The sequence below is a fragment of the Onychomys torridus genome, chromosome 1 (assembly GCF_903995425.1).
Source record: "Onychomys torridus chromosome 1, mOncTor1.1, whole genome shotgun sequence".
NCBI lineage: Eukaryota > Metazoa > Chordata > Mammalia > Rodentia > Cricetidae > Onychomys > Onychomys torridus.
Window position 1 is genome coordinate 125,436,262 of NC_050443.1, and position 14,919 is coordinate 125,451,180.

At 55.5% G+C, this 14,919-nt stretch overlaps 1 protein-coding gene across 4 annotated transcripts; it reads right to left on the bottom strand.

Annotated features, from left to right (window-relative positions):
* Positions 1-248: 248 nt before the first annotated feature.
* Sipa1 (signal-induced proliferation-associated 1) lies at positions 249-14,165 on the bottom strand. Of its 4 annotated transcripts, none has more exons than XM_036172292.1 (16): positions 14,062-14,148; positions 10,673-11,480; positions 9,995-10,122; positions 9,733-9,909; positions 7,253-7,427; positions 6,721-6,824; positions 6,301-6,458; positions 5,590-6,199; positions 4,999-5,273; positions 2,784-3,005; positions 2,576-2,687; positions 2,386-2,494; positions 2,198-2,299; positions 2,069-2,111; positions 1,691-1,769; positions 249-1,613 (listed from the first exon to the last, which is right to left on the bottom strand). In XM_036172292.1, exons 2-16 carry the CDS (start codon positions 11,349-11,351, stop codon positions 1,467-1,469), a joined length of 3,120 nt encoding a protein of 1,039 aa, XP_036028185.1. In that variant the 5' UTR covers positions 11,352-11,480; positions 14,062-14,148; the 3' UTR covers positions 249-1,466. The 4 variants fall into 4 exon arrangements, with proteins under 4 accessions (XP_036028185.1, XP_036028180.1, XP_036028172.1 ...); XM_036172287.1 differs by having other exon boundaries at positions 250-1,613; positions 2,057-2,111; positions 10,673-11,450; positions 14,062-14,165; XM_036172279.1 differs by having other exon boundaries at positions 250-1,613; positions 2,057-2,111; positions 14,062-14,165.
* Between the last annotated feature and the right edge of the window lie 754 nt (positions 14,166-14,919).

Sequence of the window (14,919 nt, forward strand, 5' to 3'; positions counted from 1 at the left end):
ATTTCAGACCATCTAGAAGACACGTCTGGCATGTCTGAGCCAGAATCCCAGTGAGTTTAACCAATGGGAGATTATGTGTGGTACCATTCCATGGAGAGGAGTCCCAGGGAATAAAAAGGCAAAGAGAAAGTAGCTCAGCGTTAGCTAGCTTTCCTTTTTCCTCTCTGCTTCCTAACTAGATATAATGTATATAGTTACTCCCATTCATGACTTCTCCACCATCATCGACTGACTCCCTCACACTAGAGCCAAAATCAGGCCTCTTCCTTAAGTGGTTTTTGTTCCATATTTTAATCACAGTAATGAGAAAATTGGTCGCCAACCAGGAAAGGCTAGACTAACTGCAGGAAATGCTGATTCCAGATCCCTAGTGCACTTCTCATGACCCTTTCTGACCTAGATCCAGTCTCTTTAACCCTGGGTTCCTTCATGTCCCCTAATTTCAGCCAAGAGGGCCCTAGTCTGGTCCTACTGGAATACCTCTGACATCTGGTGAACTCAATTTTCATTTTCCAAATGCAGTCCTCACACTACCTCCTCCAAGAAGCCTTCCTTCTGCTCCTGGGCTCCACTTTGCTACTCGTTCTAGCTTATTCTACCACTGTGAGTCAGCCAATTTAGGGCCTGGGTTTCAACAGAGTAACCCCTGGGTAGGGGCTGATGAGGCAGGTGCCATGTCTGGCCATCAGCTGAAGCAGGGTGTTAAGACAAAGTCCAAGTTTGAACAGAGGATGCCGGTAAGGGGAAAGGCCCAGCCTGGTGAGGATGGGTGGGTGTCATGCCAGTGAGAGAGAAGTGGGTTGAGGGTCACTGTCCTCTGTGATATAAAGAGGAGCTACCACCTCTGGAACTGGGGCCTGCAAGAGGTGATCAGGTGGTAGAGTCAATGATGCTCTTTAACTGAAGACAGCAGGGCCTGTCTGGGGCGATGGGACTCCACAGGCATGGCCAGACACCACCCCTTCCTTACCCTACCCTGCAGGCTTGCTCTATTCCCATTCCTGCTCTAAATAAGGCAGATGTGGAATATGGCCACCCGCTTCCCAAGAGAACCCAACAAATGAAGAGGAGAAGAGGTGGCCTACCCTCCTGAGCTCCTACTCTCTGCTTGGTGCCAGGTCAGCCCAGCCCCAAGTCAGTGTTCCTGGGACCTGTCTTCTTACTGGTCCTGGAAGCTCGATGTGGCCTTGGAGACAACTCCCCTACCGGTGTATCTTGAACAAACACAAATAGGTTTTGTTTTGTTTTGAAACTCTCTGATGTACCCTTTTCTTTACAGAATATTTACAAACTGGGACAGGTAGGGCACTTTAGCCACCAAAATGGCTGGGAAGTGGGTGCAGTGCTAAGACACGCCTAAGCGCAGGGAGGAAGTCCTGAGGAAGTTCACTCGTCAGACCCAGGTGCCCTGAAGGGCCAGGCAGTTCCAAACAGGTCCGGAATCAGACTAGAGCATGAGGTGGGCTTCAGGCCAGGTCAGCAGTGGGTGAGCCCAGCTGCCTGGAGGCCAGGAGCAGGCGGGTGGCAGCGCTCTCCGACTCTGCCAGCAGCCGCTGGTTGTTGTGCCTAAGGCTCCGAACCTCCTCTTCCAGGGCTGCCCTGTCTGCCTTCTCCTAGAGTGAGGACAGTAGTCAGAACCCTTTCCTGGAGCAGCCTTGTGCGTTAGTGTCAACCCCAGGCCCCTCCTCACCCTCTGCAGGTCCTCCTGGAGCTTCTTGAGCATGGACTCCAGGTGTGAGACCTTCTCTGACAGGCTCCCGGGTTCTGGCCTGAGGACATGTGGTCAGAGTTCAGCAGGAGCAGCTTGGAGCCAGCACCACAGGCTGCCTCCCAGACGCTCCTGACTGAGAACCTGACTGAGAATAAACCCAAGTCTGCCTTCTGAGAGTTGGGATATTTGTGGAAGCAGAGCCTAGATAACATTCAACTTCAGTGGACAGGCAGGGAAGGGGACGGGGACAGACACACACACACACACACACACACACACACACACACACACACACGCACACACACACACACACACAAGGGGGCTACGTGAGGGTAGAAGCCTTACTCAGAATCATACTTTGGAGCTCCTTTGGGGTCTCTGCTCTCTGGGATGGGCTGTCCTGTGGGCGAGAGACTGTGTGGGCTGGTCTGAGAGGGTTAAAGAACCCCACTGCAGCCCTTCTCCCTTGTGCCCTGGTGGCCTCACCCTCTCGGGACAGTGACTCCAGAATTGTGTTGCAAGTGGAGGCAATCTCTGAGATGGACCGCCACTCCTCCTCCAGGGCCTCACTGCCAGCTTCCGACATGACTGCCGGACAAAGGAGAAAGGCTTAGAGGACCCTAGAACTGGCTACCTTCTCCTGGCCTGTTCCCTGGCTCCAGACTCAGACTCACTTTTACTGATGGAATTCCGCAGAGACAAGGTTCTGGGCAGGATGGAGGCCCTCAGTTCAGGTGCTGAGTCACCGGGGTCCTCCTGGCTACTGGGGCTGCCTGACTGGTCCTGTGGGCAGAAGTGAATGGCGAGGCTGGAACGCCCAGTGTCATCGCTGCAATTAATCTCCAGAGCCTTGTTTCTGCTTACCTGGGAGGGAGGGGTCTCTCTGCCAGTACCAGGCACTGATGGGTTGGCAGTGGTGACAAGGAGGAGGTCTGGGGTGGTGTTAGGCAGAACTGGAGCCTCATCTGACAGGGAGCTAAGGAGGGGAGGGGTGGTTCAGAACTGCTTGCCTCCAGCTGTGCCTCCAGCTGCTAAAAGGCTGGCCAGAGAAGGGGAAGCCCAGAGGGTGTACCTGCGGGGTGACAGGGAGTTGTGGCTGTGTAGGAACTCCGTTCTCTCTTCAGTCAGATCCCCAGGCCCCGGAGGAGGACCTCTGCTGTCTTGTAGGCAAAAATGCAGCAGCTGCTTTGTGGTGGGCAGCAGGGCCACCTTGATGGCCTCCTCCTGTACTGGCTGTGGGGCCCCACGGCGGCTGGGTTCCTTCAGTGACAGCGTGTACAGCTCTGAAAAGCTCCTGGAAGATGAGGGTGGGGCATCATCAGGGAGCCCCCTCCATATCATCAAACCCACCACCCCAGCTACTGCCAGAGGTTTCCAAAAGGGGGAGCGCTCCATACATCCCTACCAACGTTTGTCTGTGACAGAGCACTTCCCAGACCCAGGCTAACACCACTGCTCTGCTCCACGGACCCTAAACAGTTACCCTATCAATTTTTCTGTCAAATGGACTAACAGTACTGACTTTACTGTAGGCTGTAGGTAAGAGTTCAAACAATGTAATGTAAACTGATTAGTATCCACAGTGCACTGTGGTGTGTCCACACATCCTCTTTGGGATACACACACACACACCTGCCCAAGCTGCCTCCAACAGCAGTGCCTGGAGCCAAATCCAGTCCATGCTTTTCTCTTCTCTTTCCTTTTTTTTTTTTCCCCAGAGCTGAGGACCAAAACCAGGGCCTTAAGCGCTCTACCACTGAGCCAAATCCCCAACCCTCTTTCTTTTTATTAGCACATAAACCAGTTTTTGAAACTCTCATCAGTTAAGAATAGTTTTTAGGGGCTGGAGAGATGGCTCAGGGGTTAAGAGTACTGGCTGTTCTTCCAGAGGTCCTGAGTTCAATTCCCAGCAACCACATGGTGGCTCACAACCATCTGTAATGAGATCTGGTGCCCTCTTCTGGCCTGCAGGGACACTGTATACATAATAAATAAATAAATCTTAAAAAAAAAAAAAAAAAAGCCAGGCGGTGGTGGCACACACCTTTAATCCCAGCACTTGAGAGGTAGAGCCAGGTGGATCTCTGTGAGTTCGAGACCAGCCTGGGCTACAGAGTGAGTTCCAGGAAAGGCACAAAGCTACATAGAGAAACTCTGTCTCCAAAAACAACAACAAAAAAGAATAATTTTTAGATGTATTAAAATTTATATATATATGAGGGGGGCAGACACATGTGAGTGCAGGTGCGTGTGGAGATCAGAATCCAACCCAGGTCCTCTGCAAGAACAGCAAATACTCTTAATGACTGAGCCATCTCTCTGGTCTTAGTTTTTTTTACATGTTTAAGTAACTGAAAAACATTAATATTTTGTGACATGTAAAAATTAGTCTGAAGCCGGACGGTGGTGGCACATGCCTTTAATCCCAGCACTCAGGGGGCAGAGCCAGGCAGATCTCTGTGAGTTCAAGGCCAGCCTGGTCTACAGAATGAGATCCAGGATAGGCATCAAAACTACACAGAGAAACCCTGTCTTGAAAAACCAAAATAATAATAATAAATAAATAAATAATAAAAGTTAGTCTGAAGTTGGAGATGGGGGATTGGGGGATGGCATGACTTTAATCCCAGCACCTGGAGGCAGAGGCAGGCAAATCTCTGTAAGTTCGAGGCCAGCCTGGTCTACAGAGTGAATTCCAGGATAGCCAGGGCTACACAGAGAATCCCTGTCTCAAACAAGCCAAAACCAAACCAAAACAACAATAACAAAAATATATTACAGTTCGGACTTAATGTATTCCCACATGGAATTTTTTGCCTTTACACTGGATTTACCAGCAGTAACCTTTATCTTTACAAGGTAAAGAGTATCTATACAAAATCCCGACATTTCAGTCTCTATGGTTTTAGTGGATGCTCAGCCACACATTCATTTTCCTACAAGAGTCGAGTAACTCTGGCAGAGAGCAAGTAACTCCAAAAGCCTAAAAATACTCACTATTTGGGGCTTTATGGGGGAACGTTTGCTTACACTGGGTTCAAATAGTAAATGATCAATTAGTGTATACATGGGGTGGGGGAGCTAATGTCTTCAAATGACAGAAGAAGCTATTTGACTTTTAGAGCAGGGAAAACATGGGCTTAAATCAGTTTCAGTCTAGATGAGTAAAGTACGCTTCAGAGAGACCAAGAGTCGTGGAATCTTGAGCATGCTGATGATGCGGACGGGAGGCACAGACCGGACCAGCCGCCGAGTCCTCCCACCTCCCCCATGCCGGGTGCCCTGACCTTCGCGGCCGGCCGCTCTCGTCTGGGGGCAGGACGGTGACGCAGACCTTGGGCGCGGAGCGCAGCATCTGGGCGGCAGCTTCTGGACCCAGCTTGGGCAGCGTGTGGCCACACACTCGCAGCAGGCGTGCTCCGGGCCGAAGCCCCGTGGTCTCCGCGAACGTGAAGCGCTCCACGTGTGTGATAAAGCCCTCTGCATCCACCTCGAAGCCCAGGCGACCTTGGCCGTCTCTGGGCAGGGCCAGTTCTCTGGTCTCACAGCCGCGGCTCACCAGCTGAGCGAAGGGAGCCGGTGAGAGTGCCCCTGGGGGCGTGGCTTCCCAGAGCCAGCCCCTGGCCCCTCCCCTGACTCATTTTACTTAACACAGCGCGCCGGTGGAGCCCCAGCGACCCACCTGATAGCGGAGGACCCCAGGCTCTGCGACTAGAAGTCACCTGTACAAGCCCCCTACCCTACCCCTCCGGCCTCGGCCTAGCCTAACGGGGTTTCCAGGAGGTTACGCCCCCAACACGCACCAGACCCCGGGAGGCTCGTGCCCTGCTCTTGAAGTTTATGCACCGCACCGCCTTAGTTTCCCCGCTAGAGCTCACCTGCAGACGTGCCACAACTTCGCCCACCGCTTGCCCCGGGGCTCCGTCGAGCCGCAGCGTGATCGCCTCCCCGCGCCCGTGGTACAGATCTAGCTGGTGCTCCGAGAAGGTCCAGGCCAACACGTCGCGACAGGCACAGTTAAAGACGACACGGCCGTCGCGCGGTGCCACCAGCACCAGCGTCTCTGCCGAGATGCCCAACAAGCAAGGCACCTCGGCGCCCTCCGGACCGCCCGTCTCCGCTCCCGCCGCGACCCGCGCCCCCGGAGCCGCGCGCACGCTCCACATCAGAGCGCCGGCCGCCTGCAGCTCAGAGCCTGAACCCCGAGGGGTGGCCCGGCGCCTGCCGCCCAGAGATGGCAGGCCGAACCGCGACGCGGAGTCCAGCGATGTAGTGGTCACTTCGTTGGTAGCCAGGTCTTGCAGGTACTGTTGGCGTGTGCGTGTGGCCATGGCGTGGAACTGGCGTGCGTGGCCGGCCGCTTGCTCCCCATTGAGTGCCTTGGCCAACAGAAAGGCCCGGAAATCGGCATTGGCTGCGAAGGGGCCTCCACCACGTGGCAGTGCTGGCCCGAAGGCAGGAGTGTCCTGGGTGCGGCTCACTGCCACCCTGTGTGGAGGAAGGCTGTGAGGGAACGAGAAGCAGGAGGGGGCAGGGAATGATCCAAGAACTGGTGCCCATGGGAGACCTGAGGTCACCCTAGCACCCACCTGTAGGAAGTGTGTGGAGTGCAGGGAGCATGTGCGCGCACCACTAAGAACACGTGCTGGAAGTGCGAGCGGATAGTTGTGGGACAGAAGGGTTTGCTACCCGGTTCCTGGAACACGATGGTCACAATATCATTGCCGATATGACGCTTCCTCAGGAGCTGAGGGGTAAAGATAGGGGATGTGAGATGGGCTCTGTGACCCCCAAATCTCTCCTCATTTAGGCATGGCAAAGCCTGGGCACCAATAGTTCCTCACCCGCCTCTGGTAAAGACCTGAGGAAGGTATTTGGGAAGGTGGTACAACCAGAGGGGAGAGTTGTTGGGGACCAGCAGGGCTCATGCCAAAGTTCTGACATTGCCAATCAAGTAGCACCATCCACGGCTTCCGAAAAGTTTTTGGCCTGTCCCAACCCTCTCACACCTGTTGCTGGTTATTAGGCGTGTAAGGCAGCATCGTGGACACGTGGAACATGATCTCATGGTCTTGGTAGGTGGTGTAGAGCGAGTGTGTGCCCGTGGAATCCGCTATATCCAGACAATTGGGGACACAAAGAGAACATGGGGAGTGTGGGTGACTTTAACGGGTCGGGTCGTCCATGCCTGAACTTACTTCTCTTTTATGCCCCAGCCAGTTTTAGACAACCCTCTCAAGCCACCAGCTTATGCCCAGGCAATGAAGTCCGAGGGCCTCATCCTTGGTGAATTCCCTCCCCTCCCTCATAGGTTACAGCCCCACACCAGGGTGAAGGGGGATCAGGACAGGGATGCTGAAATAGAACAAACCCCAGAAGTGAGACATGGTCTTAGAGGAAAACCCAGGCAGCAGGGTGCTCAGCCCTCATCCCTGCTGCATAGCTGGACTCCATAGCTCAATTCCCACCCTCGGCCCCAGTTCCAACACTAAAGAATGCCAATGAAGTTCTGCCCGGGGAACACCCCCCCCAGCGCCTCACTTTTGGTATCCAGCTGGGCTCGGTAACTTTCAAAGCCTTTGAGCCGCACCACGTCACCCAGCAAGGTGAGGAACTGCATGAAGGCTGCCCCTGCCTCCTGGTTGTTGTACATCTCTTCCTCAGAGCCCTGGCCGGCCCGGCAGTACAGGATGCCCACCTTGCGTTGGAAGCTCAGCTGAGGGAGTCATGGACAACAGAAGACAAATGCTTCAATACTCTGCGAGCCCCACCCCTGCCCCACCCCTGCCCCACCCCTGCCGTGACGAGAAGTAACAGCTGGCCTGGGGGCTGGGCTGCCTTGGTAGGACCTCTGAGCCATTTGTGCATCTGTGCCTATCAAGCCGGCCCCTCTTCTTGTGCTCAGGAGGGCAGGGGATGGAGGATTTACTTTTCCAGGGACAGAAGAGATGCCTCACAGAAAGGACCCTATGGACAATACCTTCACTCCCAACAAATGTCCACACGAGCCTCCTCAACTCCAGCAGAGCCTTACCCCACCCTTCGAGGTTTTGAGCCATTTCTGTTCCCTCCCTCTGCCCCCCTCTTTTTCCTTGTCTTTTTGATAGTTTTGTACACAACCTAGGCTGTATTCGAACTCACTATATAGCTAAGACTGGCCTTGAACTCCTGATTTCCTGTGTGTACCTCCTAAATGCTGGAATTATAGTCATGTGCCTGGAATTTTTGTTTGTTTGAAACGGTCTTGCTATGTAGCCCAGGCTGGCTTTGAATTTACTGCAATCCTCCTGCCTCAGCTGCCTCATACTAGGATTACAGACATACCCCACCACAGCTGGCTTTTCTACACGCTTTCTTCTCCCAGTGTCTTCCTGTCGTAGAGAGCTATCTCATAGGACCCCATTGATGTAATCTCACCTCCCACTCCCCAGCGCTCACCTCCCTCCTTCAGAGCTGACCTCTGTGGTTGAGGGCTTGCCTAGCATGCCTGAGGTCCAGGCTTCTGTCCCCTGGGGAGGTGGAGGGAGCAAACAACAGAAGCCACCAGACCCAGCTCCCACTAGAGCCCACAGATAGGCCTCATCCTGGCACTGTTGGCCCTGGTGTTGCGAGGACAAGAACCTCTTCTTGCTTAAAGCTCCCAACCACGTCCCCTCCTCCCTCCATGGCAGCTTTCAGCACAGACCCTCTCCCCAAACTCCAGGTCTGGTTCACCAGCTGCCAGGTGCCCTTTCAATATCTTTTTCTTCTTGAGATGGAGTCTTTCTACATAGCCCTCAGTGTCCTGGAACTCACAGAGAGCCTCCTGCCTCTGCCTCCTGAGTGCTGGGATTAGAGGCGTGCGCCACCATGCCTGGCCCTTTCCAATATCTTGACCGCTCAACTATGACTCCTCTGCTCTCTGCCTTCTGTCCCTCCTCAAGAGTCCCTGGGCCCACAAAAACACACAACTCCCAGGGACTGAGACTGTGGAGATCTCAACTTTCCCCACCTTTCAGTCGGCCACAAAGGGCTGGCCACTCTAGAGTGTCCCCTCCTTATCACATGACCAAGTCTAACCAGAACAACTTCAGCTTTGGGTCTGTTTTCCCTCCAGCCTAGGTCTATGTTGCAGCTAGAGAGCCACTGTGCCTCTCAGATCTGTTCTGAATCCCTCTGTGGTTCCCAATATCTATAAGACAAAAACAAAAAACAAAAAACTCCTCCCCCATGCTGGTTCCACAATCCCTCCACCCACACGAAACATCGTGTGACATGCATCAGACCTCAAAACCAGCATCCTAGACCCCTCTACCCAGACAGCACAGGCTCCCACTGGCCTGAGTGCTTGCTTTTACGGTGGGAAACTCTGGGTGCTGCCGGCACCGTTTGTGTGCCCTCTAGGAACCGGCACATTCTCTCCTCCCGGAACCCCGCTGCTCCGTCTTTCAGCAGGAGCTCTTGCCCATACTCAGGGACAGCACCTCATCTGGACCTGTTTCAGCTTCTGGTCTAGAACCTGACAGCGTGAAGATACGAGATGTGTTTGTTCAATGACCACTATAAACAACAGGATAGACAGGGCCTCTGGACAGCTTTCTGCACAGGGTAGAGGACTTCCAACTAGCTCGAGTGTCCTGAAGTGGAACAGGAAGTTCTGGGAAGGTGTGAGCCTCCCATATGGGGAGGAGACCAAGCAGGGCCTGTCAGGGATGATGAGGGAACTGCAGAGTGGCAGAGTCAGTCAGACGGTATTCTAGTACTGAGAACCTAGGTCTTTCAAAAAAAAAAGTGTGGAGCCTGAGTTAGGAGCCCAGGGCTGCAGCCCCAGATTCTGCATTCCTAACAAGCTGTGGCTGCTTTATAAGCCCTCCTAGGTCAAGTAAAGCTCAGATGACCTTGACCCTTCTCTCTGAAAAGCTAGAGGTGGATCACCTCTCCTGGGGTCTGCCCAGGTCAGGGTTAGGGAGCTGGGAGCTATCAGGCTGAGTTCAGTCTGGTTTCCCTGGGAAGCTGAGCCCTCCTTCCTCCTAGGAACTCACCACTTGCTCATCTAGAGTAAGCAGCGTGCGGGGCACCTTGGGAGAAGCTGAACCTAGGCGCAGGCAGGTCGGGCTCAGCCGTGGAGCCACGTGTTCCAGAAGCTTCTTCGGGGATAGGCCCCTTGGGGGACCAGGGGGCAATGCGTCCTCCGAGATGGTGCCACGGAGGGTCCGGAGCTGGGGATAGGTTGTAGAGACATTCAGTTTCTGTCCAGGCTGTGGAGGAGGGAGCCCGCCTTCTGAGCCTGTGACCCCAGCCCACCTGCGTGGTCCGTACGATGACCCGGTAGGTGTGTAGGGTGCCCCCTCCGCTGCCCTCTCTCTCCTCCTGTCGCAGGCTCACTGCCACGGGACCCAGCGCCTCATCCAGCCCAAAGAAGTTCTGGTGTTCTGGGGTGGGGGTGGGCGGGGGGGTGATCCATCAAGCCCACAGACCGCCCGATCCCTTCTCGACCACGCCCACCACAGAAGTACCACCCTGGGCTCTCTCTCACCAAGTGCTGAACCTAAGAGAAGCTTCTGCAGTCCCACCCACCACACACCTTGTCCCTGCCCCTGGGAACTAACGCCCAAGTGCCCCCAGGGTTCAATGCTGCCCTGGCTCCGTCAATGCTCAAGTTCTCTCCCAGGGCAATGAAGCTTCTTTTCCCGATAATGGCGAGAACAAGGTTTCGTCACACAGGTATGGAGATAGGAAATCATTCACTGGCCTGGAGGGTTACGAAGATGAACTAGATGGAAGGGGACTCCCTGACTTCAGGTGTGGCACCAGAGCTTGGCTTCTTAAAGCCATGAGAGCTCAATTCAACTCCTGCTCCTTTGTCCAGCCAGGGTCTTTACAGAGAAAGGGCAGCCCATGAGCCTCCTGGATGCACTGGAGACTCCAGGGAGCTCTGCCCCAGACCCTCTCCTGCCTCTCCCAGGCTCGCCTGCCCCTTACCTTTGCCATAGAAGTACTTCCGGTAGTAACCCGCACCCAGGTCTGCGTGCTCCAGGCTGTAAGCTGTGGTTCGGGTCTGTGGCTCTTCCAAGACCGACACAGCCGCATTAGGCAGGGCAGGGGGCACAGGTGGGGGCGCCGGTCCACCCAGCCCTAGCTCACCCTCACCGCCAAGCTCGCTCACAAAGCCAGGTGCCCCAAGCAGTAGATCTGAGGTGGCAGTCTGGTCCTCAGCTAAGGCCAGGGTCCCAGAGCTGGCCTCTGTATGGCTCCCCGTCCCGCGAGGTCGTGGAGCCCAGTCAAAGAGCAAGCTCTGCACATCATAGTGGGCAAACCATCGGGGTTCCAGTACTGGTGGGAAGGTAGGTTCTGGCTCCTCAGCTGGCAACCCCAGAAGTGCTAGAGGGTCAGTGAAGAGCCGAGTGGGGGTTGCAACAGGGCGGCTGGCATCCTCATGGCTGTGGGCACGGGCACGGGGGCTGGCTGGTGTAGGGGGCCGAACTTCGCCAGCATCACTGCCACTGCGCAAGAGTGGGCCCCGAGCTGGCCTTGGCTCAAAGGTATGTGGTGTCAGTGGAGGTCGGGAGGGTTGGCGCAGCTTCCGGGCAAAGAGGTCATCTGTGGGTGCAGGGGCCATGCCCCGCCGAGGGCTCCCCACTCCGCCGGCCCACATGGGCATGCTCTGTGGGCCTGACTCTCTGAAGGCCGGGTCGCATTGGTGGGCACGGGTCCTTGGTGCCCAGCCAGAAGGCTGAGGTTTCAGTGAGTGGTTCCTGCCCTGAAGGATGAGGGAGCTGCTCAGATGGGCCTGGGGAGAAAACAGGAACTCAGGCCCCCAGCCCAGTCTTCCACAACCCCAGTTGGCTTCCGGCCCCCTCCGGTACCATCAAAGCTGCTTCCGCTTTCCTGGCCACTTCCTTGTCTGCCTGGGGCTGAGGCTTCCAGCCCCCTCCCAGGCCCTAGCACTGGACAAGGCTAGGGGCTGAGCTTTGCCTCTGCGGGTCCCAATGCCTGGGCAGCAGGGGGGCCCCAGGGCCCCCTGGTTCCCACCTGTACACCCTGGGCCTAGTTCCACAGTCAAAGCCACCAAATTCTGGACAGTTTCCACTGGGACGGAAGTCAGTGTAGCCACTGGTGTCTGGGTCTTGCCCGTCTGACAAAGGGAGGACGTCCTGTCCCCAGAGACCTTCCTCCCTGGGACCTCCCACTTCCTCCAGGGTCCCCCAGGAGCTGAGCACCCAAGACCTGGTCTCAATGCCCTGGTTCCCATAGCCTCAATACCTCAAGGACACAAGGGCTCCTGGGGCAGCTGCATGACAGCAGCGGGAACACAGGAAATGGCCCCAACTCAGCCCAGGCCCCCCCCACCATATCCTGAGGAAGGTGCTCCAGTCACAACAGCTCAGTCACAGACCCAAGACACCCAGGTCTAAAGACAGGACTGGCACTAACCTCTTGTGGGTTACTATGCCTGGGAGGGAAAGAAGAGCCAAAGCTGGGGTGTTGAACCCCAGGGATATCTGTCTACCTGGCCTCACATGGACAGGGAGGTCTGAACCCAGTGGGACAGAAGGTCAAAATGAGGCCTGGTTGCAATGAGCTTGTCTGAATTAGTTCCTCGTTCAAAGTAGAATTTGAACCTGGTCTGAGAATCTCTAGCCCAGTGGTTCTCAACCTTCCTAATGCTGCGACCCTTTAATACAGTCCTCAGGCTGTGCTGACCCCAACCATGACATTATTTCCATTGCTACTTCAGAACTAACTTTGCTACTCTTATGAATCGTAAATATCTGAAATGTGATCCCCGTGAAAGGGTCATTTGACCCGTGAGGGGTCATGGCCCACAGGTTGAGAACTACTGCTCTAAGGGCTCGGCCGCGCTGTATCTGCCTACCTACTCCCCTTGTATGTGCAGGCATAAGGCGGGTCTCAGGCTCAAGGTCCCACAGGATGTAAGGCTGAGACACCCAAGGCCCCAGGGACCTGCTAAGTGCGGAAATGTGGTGAAGTCAGACTCGGCAGGTGCAAAAGGTGTGAGAACAAGGAGGCCCACCTCTGGGCGAACTACGGAAGGAGTCAACAGCCAGGGCAGGGGCACGAGAACTCTCAGTGCGGGTGCAGGCATCTGCAGGGTGAGTTTTTGTACATCATCCAGTGCCACCAAGTGGGGCTAGGCCAGAAGGGGAAGGGGAGCCACTCCATGGTGCCGCTCAGCTGGGGCCCCAGAACCAGACATGAGAAGACCCCTCCTCAGGCTCTTCCTGACTTCTCCAAAGACAAGCCCTGATGCTGAACTTCTTGTTTTCTTCAAAGACTGCTAGGGAGCCAGGCAATGGTGGCGCACGCCTTTAATCCCAGCACTCGGGAGGCAGAGGCAGGCGGATGGATCTCTGTGAGTTCAAGGCCAGCCTGGACTACCAAGTGAGTTCCAGGACAGGCTCCAAAGCTACACAGAGCAACCCGGTCTCAAAAAACAAAACAAGGGTTGGGGATTTAGCTCAGTGGTAGAGCACTTGCCTAGCAAGCGTAAGGCCCTGGGTTCGATCTTCAGCTCAAAAACAAACAAAAAGCAAAACAAAACAAAAAAAGGCTGCTAGTTAACTTAGAGGGCGAAGCCAGCTATGTTTGCATGTGGACTATGCAGGTCCCAGTTCCATGGACCAAGCTATGGACACATGCAGGCTCGGACACAGGCTACAATGTAGCGAGAAAACACCAGGGAGGGGTCTGGGAAGGCCCTTCTCCACATGGGCTGAGCTCTGTGAATGTGTGCAGCCCAGCCCATGAGCTGCCTCTTGTTCTGGCCCTGCCTTAAGGGGTGTACTTAGGCTCTGCCCCCCATCCCACATCTTCACACAAGGTCCATTGAGGCCAGGACATTCCTCGGGGCCTGTGTCACTGAAGGGGAAAGGGGGCGCCCCGCCCCCACAGATCCGGAAGGCCTGGCTGCCCCAGGAGGAGGCGCTGGATGTTTCCCAGCACATCTGGAGGTCATGACCCCATTTCTGTTGCCAGGGAGTGTTACAGATGTTTCCTCCTAGGCCAGACCTAGTATTGCAAAGGCTGGGAAAGAGGTCACACTGGGAGAAGGGGAGCCCCAGAAGATGGGGAACCCCAAACATACTCAGCAGCAGAAGCAGTTGTCGGTGCTGCTCAGAGAAGTCCTGAGCCAATGAATCCACTCAGCAGCTCGTGCAGAGGAGGGAGCGGGAGCTGCCAGCAGGAGACAGAACTCTGAGCACGCTGACTGGGGCAGGAGGTTGGGGGTGCCGGCAGTGAAAGCAGCGACCGGTCCGTCCCTCCCCACACTACACGGGTCCACGTCCAGGCCACTTTGTTGGGTATCCAGCTCTAACCTGGTGCCTCCCACTCCCTGATCCCGCCAGTACCTCTTGGGTTCCCGCTGGCCGCCGCTGCCTTCCGCACCAGGGTCCCGCTGCCTGCGCTCACCGCTCCCGGCGCCGCCGCTCCGCCTGGGGGCGGGGCCAGGATGGGGCGGTGAATGGCAGGGGTGGGGGCGGGAGAGGGCGGGACTAGCCCGGAGTTGTCTAAGGCGGGAAGCGCGGCGGGTGGGGACCTCCGGCAGGGCCTTCGGCAGCTCTGGACAGACTGAAGCCCAGAGCGCTGTCCCAGGCCCCAGCCGCCCTTCTAACTCCCCGGTCGGAGCCCAATCCGTGTCCTCACCCAGAAATGGGAACAAATGAACCGGCTTTCCAGACCAGCCGGAGTGCTAGAGGCCACCTAGTGTCCCAGCTGTGGCTCAGCAGACAGCAGGTGTTCAGGCCCAGAGACGATTTCACTATTTCACTCTTTTAAGTGCTGGGCCTAAGTAACTGTTCTACAAAGGCTGTCATTTGTCTGTAAAACTTCTCATTTACGCTAGGAGTAGTGATGAATGCCTTTAATCTCAGCACTGTGGAGGCAGAGGTAGGTGGATCTGAGTTCAAGGCCAGCCTGGTCTTCATAGGCAGTACACAGTGAGACCCTGTCCCAAAACCAAAATAACCCTTTCTGTGCAGGTGTGAGTGATCCTCTTTAAGCATGGCACAGCTGAGGTTCAGAGTAAGGTGTTGGTTAAGATCAAGGCTGATGATATGTGAGCCACCAGGGCCGGGAACCTGTCCACCGTAGCTGATCCCCACTTGGGTGTAAGCCCACACACACCCTTCACACTCTCTGTGTTCATTCTCCCTACCTTAGCCACCTCTAGCAACCTCACCTAGTCCCACATTAAAGAAACTGCCAAC